The 13,818-nt window shown below is 36.5% G+C and overlaps 3 protein-coding genes across 7 annotated transcripts in view; all 3 read right to left on the reverse strand.

The window, feature by feature from the left end:
• Positions 1–2,507, reverse strand: part of PAK2 (p21 (RAC1) activated kinase 2) — an 82,563-nt gene extending 80,056 nt beyond the window's left edge. The window contains exon 1 of the mRNA XM_067034306.1: positions 2,489–2,507. The gene's annotated coding sequence lies outside the window, so the exon portion shown is untranslated. The remainder of the gene's footprint in view (positions 1–2,488) is intronic.
• The window catches only part of PIGX (phosphatidylinositol glycan anchor biosynthesis class X), a 34,515-nt gene continuing 21,599 nt past the window's right edge, over positions 903–13,818 (reverse strand). For 4 of the 5 annotated variants that reach the window (XM_067034312.1, XM_067034309.1, XM_067034311.1 and 1 more), the window contains 3 exons: positions 7,964–8,177; positions 5,946–6,046; positions 909–2,545 (listed from right to left, as the gene is read on the reverse strand). In XM_067034312.1, coding sequence (XP_066890413.1) covers positions 2,402–2,545; positions 5,946–6,046; positions 7,964–8,171 — 453 coding nt within the window. In that variant the 5' untranslated portion in view covers positions 8,172–8,177 and the 3' untranslated portion in view covers positions 909–2,401. Of the gene's footprint in view, positions 2,546–5,945; positions 6,047–7,963; positions 8,178–13,818 lie in introns of all 5 variants that reach the window. The other variant, XM_067034308.1, reaches the window with a different exon arrangement.
• LOC131757570 (protein BEX4-like) lies at positions 9,348–10,194 on the reverse strand. The gene is made up of 2 exons (XM_059065218.2): positions 9,857–10,194; positions 9,348–9,644 (listed from the first exon to the last, which is right to left on the reverse strand). Exons 1-2 carry the CDS (start codon positions 10,028–10,030, stop codon positions 9,441–9,443), a joined length of 378 nt encoding a protein of 125 aa, XP_058921201.1. The 5' UTR covers positions 10,031–10,194; the 3' UTR covers positions 9,348–9,440.

A 13,818-nucleotide genomic window follows, 5' to 3' on the forward strand; every position in this document is an offset into this window, starting at 1 on the left:
CAAAGATAAAGAAACCCCCTACAAAGAAACAACTATTAAATTTAGCATAGATTTCTCGACTGCAACAATGTGTGCCATCTGACAATGGAAAAATATTTTCAAACTACCAAGAGAAAATAACTAAGCTTAGACATATAGATCTTGCTAAATTATCAGTAAAAAGAGTGAGGGTGAAATAAAGACATCATCAAGCAAAAAACAGAGATGTTACCAACCACAGAGACCTACTAAAGGAACATCTTAAAAAGATAGACTTCAGGAGAAAGGTAATCCCGGAAGTAAGGTCTGAGGTGCAAGAAATCAGATAGGCAGTTAAACCTACCATCCTATCACTGACTAGGACAATTCGCTATATTATTTCATTCTCTCACAGCCTACCAAACCCTATATTCAACTACCTACCGTTAGTGTATTTTGTAAGTTTGATGGATAATACAGGTAGGTGTTAGTCACCTCACCCTAAGTTCTTTATCTCCATATCATATCAATTAGTATCAATCATCAAAATATAGGTGAGTAGCATGAGATTAATAGACTATGTGACTAGAGTAATCCTTAAACTCATTATATTCTGAAATCATTAGAGCAGAAATATATCAATATTTTCTCAGTTCCCAAGTCACGTATGTACTATCCTCCATGAGATCTAGCTAAATAAGTTCCTAGTAGAGTGGCTGAGATACACACACACACACACACACACACACACACACACACACACACACACCAATCTCTACCCCACCACCACCCTTAGTTGAGTCTCTGTTACTTTCACCCAAAGAACATTACATGATACTTTAAGAAAAGTAAACCATAAAAGTGGAACTAATACTGGAACACAATGACCAGGAGAACAATACCCATTTTCTTGGCTATAAACAAAAAAGACCATACACAGAATTACAAAACTGATTTAAAAAATAAAGTGCTTATTCATTTCTTAAGTATCCAAAGAAGATAATACAAAGAGTTCAAAACCAGAAATGCTCTGTTATGTTAAAAGTGATGTCATCTGCAAGCATTTATCAGGCAAGAGAAGTCATATCAAAGTATCTTCACTCACATTCACATTTTTATTACATTTCTGAATACCTGTATAAATGAGAAAATGGCTGAATCATGTTCCAAGCCACAATCTCAAATATTGACTTGAAAACAGTTTAATACTGAGGAACTTGGCTTCAATGTGCAAAAGAAAATACACACACTTAAGAGGTTAAATATAGTACGGTGTTCCCCCACCTGACTAACCATATTCCAAAATGTTGTTGATACTGAATTTTTACTGACATATAATTCTATTTCAAGCCACTATATTAATCCCATTGTGAACAAAAAATGCCTGGAAAACATGGAATTCTGTCTTATAAGAAAATACTGAACAGCTATGAAGCAAGACTGGGTTGAAATTTTCATCATTTTTAAAGATCTCTAATATTTCTGCTTCATGGCATTGGGTTGCCTTTCTCAATACATAAGTTCTCAAACACATCTTAAAAAATAACTGTTATTAGTAGGTCAAGCTATACGTGGCAAATTATAAAAGATTTATTCCAGAAAAACACCAGAATGTTTTAGGAAATTAACCAGTGATAGCATACATAAAGTACATCATATCCCATTATGCCATAGAAAACAAACAATGCCAACATACCCCAGTTTTTTGGCTTCTGTTTTGGAACATGCTTGCCCTTTTATTTTTTAATTAGCTTATGGCATTTACTTTATTTTCTAATTTTTACAAAGAAAAACAGTAAATCAAGACCTTTTGTTTTTTAAAAAATCACCTGAAGATTCAAAAAAGTTTTGTTAACTGTACAACTTAATAAAATATACTCTTTAACCTTAATTTCATCAAGCCGTTTGCCAATTCATATATTCAAAAGCAGTATTATAAAATAGAAAAGGAGAATGGAAATGCTTTAAGGAAAAATCAATTTTGATATTAATAATTTCTTAGCTGTCCTACTTCAATGATTTTCTTTGAAACACTAAATTAATATTCTTATAAAATTAATATTCAAATAAACTCTGATTCATCCAAATTAATCTTATTCATAACAATTTTCTCAATTTTTAGCGATAATTTGTCTCTAATACATAAAGTACTCATTTATAACACAAATGAAGATAAAGTCACTTCTCACAAGATAAATATTAATTTAACAGAATTAAGTTTCCTCTATTGGCACTTGATGCTTGAGGATTATGAGAGGTCGACACAACAGAGCACTGAATTTTGAAATTAGCTGAGAATCATCCAGAATTTCCTCTAGTAAACATAATATTAACCATAAATGAAGACAAAAGACAAAAGTAATGACATAATTCTAGAACACTAACTAGTCACAAATGAATAGGTCTTATTCAGGTTTATGGAAAGCATTTAACTACATAAAACTCATAGGGAAAAATGGCCATATTTGAAAACAGCCACAAGGATTAAAGTAGAACACAAGATGGTAATAAACAGAGTCACAGAACATACTAAAGAGGTATGTATGGTCAGTCCCACTGGAACCTGTAGATTCGCATTCTTATATACCTAGGGAGAGAGATAGACAAGAGAAGTTAAAGACATTTAAGATCAATGTCCTAAGGTGAAACCACTACTTCTTTGATTTTTAATTTTAACTTTTTCTTTTTTCTTTTATTTTTTATTTATTTATTTATTTTTTTTTTGGTGGTACGCAGGCCTCTCACTGTTGTGGCCTCTCACTGTTGTGGCCTCTCCCGTTGCGGAGCACAGGCTCCGGACGCACAGGCTCAGCGGCCATGGCTCACGGGCCCAGCCGCTCCGCGGCATGTGGAATCTTCCCGGACCGGGGCACGAACCCGTGCCCCCTGCATCGGCAGGCGGATTTTCAACCACTGCGCCACCAGGGAAGCCCTTTTTTCTTTTAAATATCTTTCAGCCATTTCTGTACTACATATAACACTATTATTTGAATGATTCTTTTAAATTCAACATTTCAGTTAATTTAACAGAATCAGACTCAATTCCCACAATAATTCTTAAATTCTCATTAGCTTTGACTTTTTCTGGTTTTTACATACAGTTGAGTATATTGTTAAAAAATACTGGCTATATCCTAATGTCACCTCTGTAATCAATATAAACATTTACTTCCTCTTACTATGTTTCATATTAGAATACAGAATAATCTAGAAGTTGAAGCCCTGAAGGAAAAACATTAAAACAACAATAAAACTAAAGGATCTATTCATTCCTGTTTTGCTGTTTCTCTCCTCAAACAGCTTTTAAAAGTTTGTTAGGACTTCCCTGGTGGCTCAGTGATTAAGAATCCGCCTGCCAATGCAGGGGACACGGGTTCTATCTCTGGTCCGGGAAGATCCCACGTGCTGCGGAGCAACTAAGCCTGTGTGCCACAACTACCGAGCCTGCACTCTAGAGCCCGCACACCACAACTACTGAACCCATGCACCGCAACTACTTAAGTCCACGTGCTCTAGGGCCCACGTGCTGCAACTACCGAGCCTGATGCTGCAACTACTGAAGCCCACACATCTAGAGCCTTGCTCCGCAACAAGAGAAGACACCGCAATGAGAAGCCTGTGCACTGCAACGAAGAGTAGTCCCCGCTCGCCACAACTAGAGAAAGCCCACGTGCAGCAACGAAGACACAATGCAGCCCAAAATTTTTTTTTTAAGTTTGTTATTCACAAATTACACAATTGAATGTGTCCTTTACTGTTTTTAAAACATCCAAGTAGTTGCAATACTGACTAGCAAATACAAAAGTCCTCCCATGTTCAACTTGGTTTCTATTTTCTATTTGGTTTTGAAGATAAAGGGGTTCAATTAGAAACTTTGGAAAATTTTATGGTTTAAAAGTAGGTTTTTAAAAACATTAAAATTTAGGTAGGGCTTCCCTGGTGGTGCAGTGGTTGAGAGTCCGCCTGCCGATGCAGGGGACGCAGGTTTGTGCCGCAGTCTGGGAAGATCCCACATGCCGCGGAGCGGCTGGGCCCGTGAGCCATGGCCGCTGGGCCTGCGCGTCCGGAGCCTGTGCTCCACAACGGGAGAAGCCTGTGCTCCACAACGGGAGAGGCCACAACAGTGAGAGGCCCTTGTACCGCCAAAAAAAACAAAAAAAAGGTAACTTGGGAATTCTTTTATTTTTGGTTTCTTTTTATAAATGCATGGATTACACTTTCACATGCAAAAAAAAAAGTTACCAACACAATCTGTAACAAAGTGCCATCTAAAATTATCTTTCGGGCTTCCCTGGTGGCGCAGTGGTTGAGAATCCGCCTGCGGATGCAGGAGACACGGGTTCGTGCCCTGGTCCGGGAAGATCCCACATGCCGCGGAGCAACTAAGCCCGTGAGCCATGGCCGCGGAGCCTGTGCGTCCGGAGCCTGTGCTCCGCAACGGGAGAGGCCACAACAGTGAGAGGCCCGCATACTACAAAAAAAAAAAATAATAAAAAAAATAAAATTATCTTTCAAATGATGGCATTTTAAAACAAGCCTCAGTACAGATCACCATCTTAGTAATGGTCACCTATTTTTCTGGTATATATAAACAAGAAATGTAACAAAGAAAAAAAATCAAAGTACTTAATTACGACCTCCTATTTCAAGTTACATGGTCTTAGAGAGAACTGAATTCAAAATGTTTTAAAAGAGTGATTATTTATTGTGTAGCAATGCATACCACCAATTTTTTTAAACCAATACATCATAAATAGTATAAATACTAATCATACTCTTCATTCACATAAGAAAATCAAATGTAATTCTCCAGATGTATTTTAGAGTTTGAAAAAAATTCAGGTACTCTATAGCAATAGAAATCTCAAAAGCAAATTTATGTTGCATAAGATATTAGCACAATCATGCATCTTTCCAACTGTCTGTTCAAAGAAGGTTCTCCAATACAAAATAATAGGCTTTGCAGTAGGGCTTCACTGTCAGTAGTAGTTTTCTGAGTTAGCTGGTAGACATACTTCTAAGGAAAACACTTCAAATCTAAATATCCACACATATGAACAAATCTGCTTTATGTTTATCTGATTGACAGTTACGTTGTCTGCTAGTTTAAATTTTTTAATTTTTATTACTTTTGTTGCAAACTCATTTGACTCCTTGTAAAAATAAATTATAAAAATAATGACACAAATTGTGGCATTCAACCAAAGAAAACAGGCCTTAAAGAGAATTAAGAACAAAGAGAAATTCAGATACTACAAGCATCAGTTAAAAGGCAGCTCTTAAAAGAGTAACAAAAGAACAGAAAAAAGAGGGAAAGAAAAGAGATATGTTGTACAAAGACTTAACACTCTCAAGAGAGGAAAGTAGACTATGTTAGCTCAAGAGGGTAAGTAGAAAACTACAGACTCAGACAAAGCCAGTGTTAATGAAGTACTAATACTTACCTAATTTAATAACTGAAAACAAGTTGAGAGGTTAAAACACTAAAAATGGCCTAAAACAGCCTAGATTTAGATTTATAATAACAATATCACTGTCTAGAAACTTAACCACAGTTGAAATGAAACAACTTTAGAGTTTTACTTTCCTTTTTTCACTTGTTCTGTGTAATATAATAAAGTCAACTAATTCATTTTGTTGCTCAAAAATTAATAAAAAGTTCTAAATAAAGTGAAGTTTTATTGATTAAAATCAGATGGACACACCACTGTTTTTCTTTACCATTCCATACTTTTAAAAAGCACATCAGCTATACTTAAGCTCTGGATCAATGAGGCATTGGGACTAACTCTAAATCCCCACCCCCCCAAATTAAATGATTCTATGACTGTCGCTATTAGTAACAAAGAAACAACATTAAAAACAAACAAAAAACAGCTTTCTATGATAGAATATAAAATGCTAATCCCTTAAACGAAGCAGAAACATTATAGAAAGAGTTTTATATGAGGCCGCATGACCTAAAACAACATAAAATATTAACTTACTGATTTATATTTCATATTGTTCCATTGGCAGTTATCCTTACTGTTCAAAGCACAAGGAGCTGTCACTTCTGACTGAGCCCAGCATTTCAAAATTGGAAACTCTGAGAAAAAGTGGTAGAACACCATATCAGAAAACTGATCTAGACTAGAAGCTAGGCCACTCTTTCATGTTGGGATATGAGTATTCAAATATTTTAATACACAATGTACATGATTTGGACTCAACTATCATGTGCTGTTTTATTTTAATAGCCTGTTCTAGGTGGATGGCTAGGAAATTATAAAATTACCAAGACTGTATAGAAGTTGAGCATGACTTCTTAACAAATCCCACTACACCAGGGGCCATTTTTTTTAACTTAAACTTTTTTTGAAGTATAATATATCTCAGAAAAATGAACAGATCCTAAACCTACAACTTGATAAATTTCCGTAGAGAAAACACACTCATGTAAAGAACTCTCAGACCAAAAAAATGAACAATTCCAGAACCCCAGGTGCTCTCTTGGGAGGGGGCACTTTTCCAAAGTTTATTTAGGGTAGGTAAAAGGTACCATGAAAAGAAACAGAAAACGAGGTTGGATAAACAAAGCTAACACAGTTGAATACTTTTAAAGTTTTCTCATCATGAAATATATGATGACAGCAAATGTATGATTAAAAACTTTCTATCTGCCAATCTTTAGTAACAGTGCTACTGACTTCTGTCTGGATACACAAAGAACCAAAATCTGAAAGGGGCTTCTTAAAATCTTGATTGTAGGAAGACTGAAAATGATGAGAGCATAGTTTTTTAATTTACTCAAATCCACACATAGGGACTTCCCTGGTGGTGCAATGGTTAAGAATCCACCTGCCAATGCAGGGGACACGGGTTCGAGCCCTGGCCCAGGAAGATCCCACATGCCATGGAGCAACTAAGCCCATGCACCACAACTACTGAGTCTGACCTCTAGAGCCACAACTACTGAAGCCCTCATGCCTAGAGCCCGTGCTACACAACAAAGAGAAGCCACCCACAATGAGAAGCCCGTGCACTGCAACGAAGAGTAGCCCCCGCATGCCACAACTAGAGAAAGCCCGCATGCAGCAACAAAGACCCAAAGCAGTCAAAAAAAAAAAAAAGAATCCACATATAAAAATAGAAAACAATCACACACAAAACCAATAACTCATAGACAACTTTTACAACAAAATTAGGTGATAAAGTATCCCCCTTAAACATCAAAATACATGTGAGTGGACACAAAGCACTAACAGCTACAAATCCTGCAGTATCAGTATGAAGAAACAGAAAGCAGCAAAGGAGTAATAAGGATCAATGACAGAGAAAAGAAACAACCAGACATTATATGCCCACTCATAAAAGAGCACAGCACCACCTATAGTCTGGCCAAAAGAATCAAACCTGAATCTGATCACACCTCTCGAGCCAGCTGCCAACTGCCAAGTAATAAAGAAGTCAGATGAAACTGCCAATTTCCAAGTAATAAAAAAGTCAAAAGAGTATAATCACCCAAACCCCTACAATGATAGGGTCTCAAATGACCCTGGTTCTTCAACAGATAATTTTTTTAAAGGAGATAGAGGGGAAATCTGTAAAGTAAGAGACTTAATGGAAATAACATTTTTTTTTAATGGCAAGACTAAGCTACAGTGTCTAAGAACGCCCACTTGAGTGATAAAAGTATAAAGACATATAAGGAAGTGATTAAAAGTCAGGAGAGTGAGTTACTCTTACAGGAAAGGAGATTGTGACAGGACACGTGGGGCTGCTGCTCGGGCAGCTGGCAAAGTTCTGTTTCTTGACCTGGGTGGTAGTTACCTGGGTATCTGCCTTCTAAGAAATCACTAAACTATATATTTGTGAAGTTTTTCTATATCTGTGCTTTATTTTACAAAAAGTTTAAAAGAAAGAAAAAAGAAACATGATTTTGTTATCACCATCCTTGACTTCAGACTTACCATTATACCTTTAATTTTATTTTCAACTCTCCAAAAAGACTTGCAATCCTTACCTTGTTCACAATACATCAATAAATCTGGGTTATTGAGCACAATAAAGGTTTCTCCATCTTTACTATGTGGCCGATGATAGCGATAATGCACAGGCAAAAAAGCTTGGAAACAATCAATGCACTGTGAATCCTGTCTGGCATAAATGAGAACTTCAGACTCCTTGGACAAATAGTTGGGAGCCTCTATATTAAAATTTTCTGAAACCATCACTGCCTGTCAAAAAGAAAACAAATATTAGTCCAGAAGACGTGAATGAGGAAGATTTAAAAAAAAATAAAACCAGAAGATTGTTATATAGATGAGCAAAAATGTCAAAACACCCCCCTTATAAACAATTTCCATTCCCCTTCCATCCTCAATCTTAAGTAGAAAACACAAGATGTGATGTGCATTAATTGACATTTACTAAAAGTAAACTGAGGAAATTACACTCTGGGGTGTGAAATTTCCCCATAATAAAAATTTCTATGTAATTTCCTTACCAACCTTTGTTTAAGTAACTACACAGGTACCAAGAAAAGAAATTTCATGAATAAATATAGCACTATTCAATAAGTATGAAAACTATGACAAAAACAGTTAACCCAGTATTGGGTTAAAACGATTGGTGTCATTCTGCTAATTTCCTGTTCTTCACAGAAGTAAGATGGTAGTGAGTAAGACAGAGCACTGCAGTCAGGAAGTCTAAGCAAAGGTCAGCACTCTTTCCATACTGGGCATAAAAAGTTAATGGAAAAAATGGTAAATGATTCTTTTAAAAAATAATATGGTAAAAACATTTTAAAATAAGTATTCTACACCAAAAGTAAAACTGCACATGTGGCAGAAATTAATCCTAACTTACAAATGTATCCATATACACATACATATTTATGTATGAAACCACACATATATACATATGCACACACATACACATGTATATCAACATTATATACATAATCTGTGTTCATGTGTGTGTGTATATGCATACACACACACAAGTTTTCTCTAGATTCTTTATGGAAAGAGAAAAAACCAGCATTAACTTCTACCCACCACAGCAAGCATTCTAATTCTTCTATTTGACAGTGATACCAAGTGCTATATTTTCACATGTTTCTTCTCTGTTCATCACAGGAGTAACAGAACTTATTGGCAAAGGTCAAGGAATTATATAATCTTGAGTCATAAGGAACCTAGAGGTAATCAAGTTAAACCACTGTTCCAATGAGAGTATTTATCAAGTATCCAGCCACTATTTTAATGCTTTCTTTTTTTTTGCTTTTTAAACGGCTTTATTAATTTCATATTATGAAAAGAATAATTTTTCCTATAATTGGATGAAATTGCGCTGCTGACAGAAAGTTTTACAGAGACAAAGCAATATTCAATTAGAAACTGGTAAGTGGAAACACTAAAAGGTTTACAGAAAAAGTAAATCACAAAAACTACAAGCATGTAGAGCAGAGGCCACCTTACTGACCTCAGGGGAAAATCTTAGGGTTCAAGGTATAGGCAAAACTCATAATGATTGTCAGGTTCAGGAGTTTGGTAGCACACATGATGCCTCATTTGCTGCTTCTTAGTCTTTCTCCTGATTTCCATCATCTTCCCTACGTGCTTCTCTACATCATCCCCCACCTCATTGTGATCAATATGCCTGCTGGGTATGGCCCATCGAAAATTAGGGACAGGGCTTCCCTGGTGGCGCAGTGGTTGAGAATCCGCCTGCCGATGCAGGGGACACGGGTTCGTGCCCCGGTCTGGGAAGATCCCACGTGCCGCGGAGCGGCTGGGCCCGTGAGCCATGGCCGCTGAGCCTGCGCGTCCGGAGCCTGTGCTCCGCAGGGGAGAGGCCACAACAGTGAGGCCCGCATACCACAAAAAAAAAAAAAAAAAAGAAAATTAGGGACAATTCGTCTAACCCGTCCCAGCCTGACACTTCCTCCAGGCTTCTGGCCTCTACCCATTCCCAAATCGCGTGACTCCTCTCCATTCTGCAAAGGGGCCTGGTCCCCCCCTTCTTTTTCCTGTTGGGTATTGTCCATGTTGAGATTTTTTACTGCTTGTTCTTCTTTGGATGCCATTGTTCCTGGGCCTATGCTTGCGGTCTCCTGCTCCTTCCGATTCTTGCTTGCAAGTGCACCGCCACGACATCTCGACTCGCAGACCTGCTCCGCCCGCGCCTCCTACTTTTGGGGGCCGCCCCCGGCCCACACTCCCACAGGGACCGAGAAGGCAGCGAGCGACAGCTTGGTCTACCGTTAGAGCGGGGCGAGCGCCAGTCGGCCTTTAATGCTTTCAATGACTGGAAGGGAGGTTCATTACTTTGAATCATCTCACTTTATGTACTGTTAAAATTATTCCTTTTTTATTAGTAGAAACTTGATGTTCTGACCCATAATAATTGGTGCATAATAATGCACCAATTGTCGATGCTTACAATATCTGCAATAAATATGTCCTCTGTTTTACTAAGGGTCCCTTATACATCAGAAGGCAACCACACTGCCTCCTCTAAGTTTTCTCCTCCCCAAAGAAATATGCGGTTTTCCTGGTTTCTCATGACATGGTTTCTAAACGATTCATCCTATCAGTTGCCTTTCAGAATACTCAGAGAAAATAGTAGCAGCACTACCTTCCTTAGCAAAAATTGAATTAGCTTTTTTTTTCAGTTTCTAGGTGTAAAAATTGCATTAGCTTTTTAGCAGCCTCATTTCAGTGTGACACATATCTATATACTATCTCTCTCTATATATATATTTTTTTAATTAATAGATTTCATTTTTTAGAGAAGTTTTAGGTTTACAGAAAAACTGAGCAGAAAATAACAGCATTCCCACATACTCCCCAAAGCTCCCACACACACTCAGAGTTGTTTCTATTATTAACCACAGTTTGGTACATTTGTTACAACTGATGAACATTATTATTATTTTTTTTTTTTTTGCAGTAGGCGGACCTCTTACTGCTGTGGTCCCAGCCGCTCCGCGGCACGTGGGATCCTCCCGGACCGGGGCACGAACCCGCGTCCCCTGCATTGGCAGGCGGACTCCCAACCGCTGCGCCACCAGGGAAGCCCCTGATGAACATTATTATTAACTAAAGTCCATAGTTTAAGTTAGGGTTCACTCTTTACATTGTATATTCTATGGATTGTTCACAAATGTAAAATGACACGTATCCATCATTACAGTATCATACAGAATAGTTTCACTGACCCTGTGCTCTGCCAATTCATTCCTATATTTTTCATTTGAACTTTTTACACAAAACTTTAAATAACTCCCATCCTATTTTTTTGAGTAATTGATGTTTTACTAATTAAATGCAGGGCTTTATATCTCTCTCTATTAAATTTATCTTTCTGGCTACAGTCCATTTTTTCCAGGCTGTTGAGATTTAACTGAAATCCCAATCTGTCAACCAGCATTTATGTAACATTTATGAACTTGGTAACTGTGTCTTCTGTATTTTTATCTAAGGATAAAAATGTTGACTAGGAGGATCACAAGAGCAAACCCCTAAGGAATTTTACTAGAGATCTTCTGCTAGAAATTTATTAATGAACTCTCTTTGGGTACAACTAGTTACAAATTAAAATAACACATAAGCCCAAATTTTCTACCTTGTCAACACAGATGACAAGATAATAAAGATAACTTTCTTTGAGTACTTAGGTAGTTCACTAAGTGGTTTATATATGTTATCTCCTTTAATTTGCACAAGAACCCTATCAAGTAGGAACTCTTAGCCCCATTATATTAATGAGCAAACAAAGTATCAGGGTGGATAAACAATATATTGTAGCTAGTAAGTAAAGGAGACAAGATTCAAAGCCAGGTCAAACTGACTCTCCTATTCAATTAGGTTAAATAATATAAAATAGCCCATGTTTATCTAGTTGAAAATTAAGTGTAATAAGTAGAACAAACAAAGTATATTCCTGATGGTGCTATTTAGAATTTATGATGGTTCTATGATCTTCAGCTTCTCTAATTATTGAGCTGTTTTATTTATTGCTTTTTTCCATAGAAATAAAAATATGGTCACTTGCCAAAAATAGAGAATATTTTTAATATGAATTTAAGCTGGGATATAATGAAAATGAGGCAAATTGCTGCACGGCATTCTGGCCTTCAGGTAGGGCCCTGTTGGTCAAAGGATTATTTGGTGACGGTTCAAAAAATTTTATTCTGGGTATCTGAATCTCAAAAATCAGCCTTATAGGGGTTTTCTTTTGCAAGTAATAAAAATATCTGGAATTAGATAGTGGTGACGGTTGCACAACTTTATGAATATACTAAAAACTACTAAATTATACATTTCCAAAGGGTGAATTTTATGTCATGTGAATTATGTCTCAAAATTTTAAATGGGGATAATTTCTTTTTAATGAACCTCAACAGAGACCCAAATCTATTATAAACCAAGATCAAATAAGAACCAACAGAAGCTAGTCCACAAACAACAGTCTGAGGTCCTGGAGCCGACTCAGGAGTTTAGGCTATGAATTTCTTGACACCTAGCTACAATAGGGAAGAGGGGGAAATGTATAAGTAGGTACACCAATTGATAGGTGATCAAAATCTCAAGAGAGTTACAGGTATGTGTATCACTTTAGATTCAAAATAATAGAGAAATATTTTTGAAAATCATAACCTCACAATCAAAAGTGATCTAGACAATAGCTGGATGCTTGTAAATCTCCCAAACACGTGCCAAACCATCAGTGCAACCCCCAAAAGTCCAGTGACTCTATGCTGATCCACAAAAGTCAGAATTCATTGTTCCACTTTCACCATGATAAAAACAATAGCAATAGAATGTTATCAAGAAATTGAAATTATGTATCAAAAATTAATCCTAGAGCAACATGCACTGGTTAACAGACATGGACCTATACTTTTTCATGACAACATTCAACTACACGTGTCATAAACCACCAGAGCAAAGTTAAATTAATTAAGCTATAAAACTTTTGTACCATATCTGTAACATCCAACAGATCTTTCTCTCATAGGCTAGAGCTCTTTCAAACAACCCAAAACATTCCCCAATTAAGACACAGTAATTGGTATCTCTGAATAACCTGTACAATCTAAAAATGTAAAACCTTATAAAAATGAAATGTACAATACTTTTCTGACACAGGGATGTTAATTCTAACAGACTTATTTTTTTTTATAATCAGTCTGGCTAAGGGTCTATCAATTTTATCCCTTTTAAAGAACAAGTTTTTGGTTTCACTGGCTTTACCTATTGTGTTTCTGTTTTCTAGTTCATTAATTTCTGCTATGATCTTCACTATTTACATTCTTCTACTTTGGTTTCATGTGCTCTTCTTTTCATAGATTAAGGAAGCTTAGCTGAAAACACTGATTGAGACCTCTCTCCTTTCTAAAACAGGCATTTTAGTGCTACAAATTTCCCTCTAAACACAGCTTCAGCAGTACCCCACTACTTCTGATATTTTGTATTTTCATTTCCATTCAGTTCAAAATTCTTTATTTCCCTTTTGATTTCTCCTTTGACCATGGATTACTTAGAAGTATGCTAATTAGTTCCCAAATGTTTGAGGGTTTTCTAGAGATCTTTCTGTTCTTTATTTATAATTTAATTCCTTTGTAGTCAAAGAATATTCTTTGCACATCTTGAATTCTTCTAAATTTATTGATGCTTGTTTTATGGCCTAGAATGATCTATCTTGGTAAATATTCCATGTACACCTAAAAAAGAATGTGTATTCTATTGTTGTCAGGTGGAGTGTTCCATGAATGCTAATTAGGTCAAGTTGATTGATAGTTTTGTTCAAATCTTCCATATACTTATCAACTTTCTGTCTACTTATTATGTCAATTATTGAGAGAAGGGT

The sequence above is a fragment of the Kogia breviceps genome, chromosome 5, assembly GCF_026419965.1.
Source record: "Kogia breviceps isolate mKogBre1 chromosome 5, mKogBre1 haplotype 1, whole genome shotgun sequence".
NCBI classification, from domain to species: Eukaryota; Metazoa; Chordata; class Mammalia; order Artiodactyla; family Physeteridae; genus Kogia; species Kogia breviceps.

Coding starts and splice junctions, on each gene's coding strand:
- LOC131757570 (XM_059065218.2), bottom strand. CDS start 10,030: ATGGCATCCAAAGAAGAACAAGCAGTAAAAAATCTCAACATGGACAAT. Junction 9,645..9,856: donor TGGGACGGGTTAGACGAATT/GTCCCTAATTTT, acceptor CTGCGCCACCAG/GGAAGCCCTGTCCCTAATTT.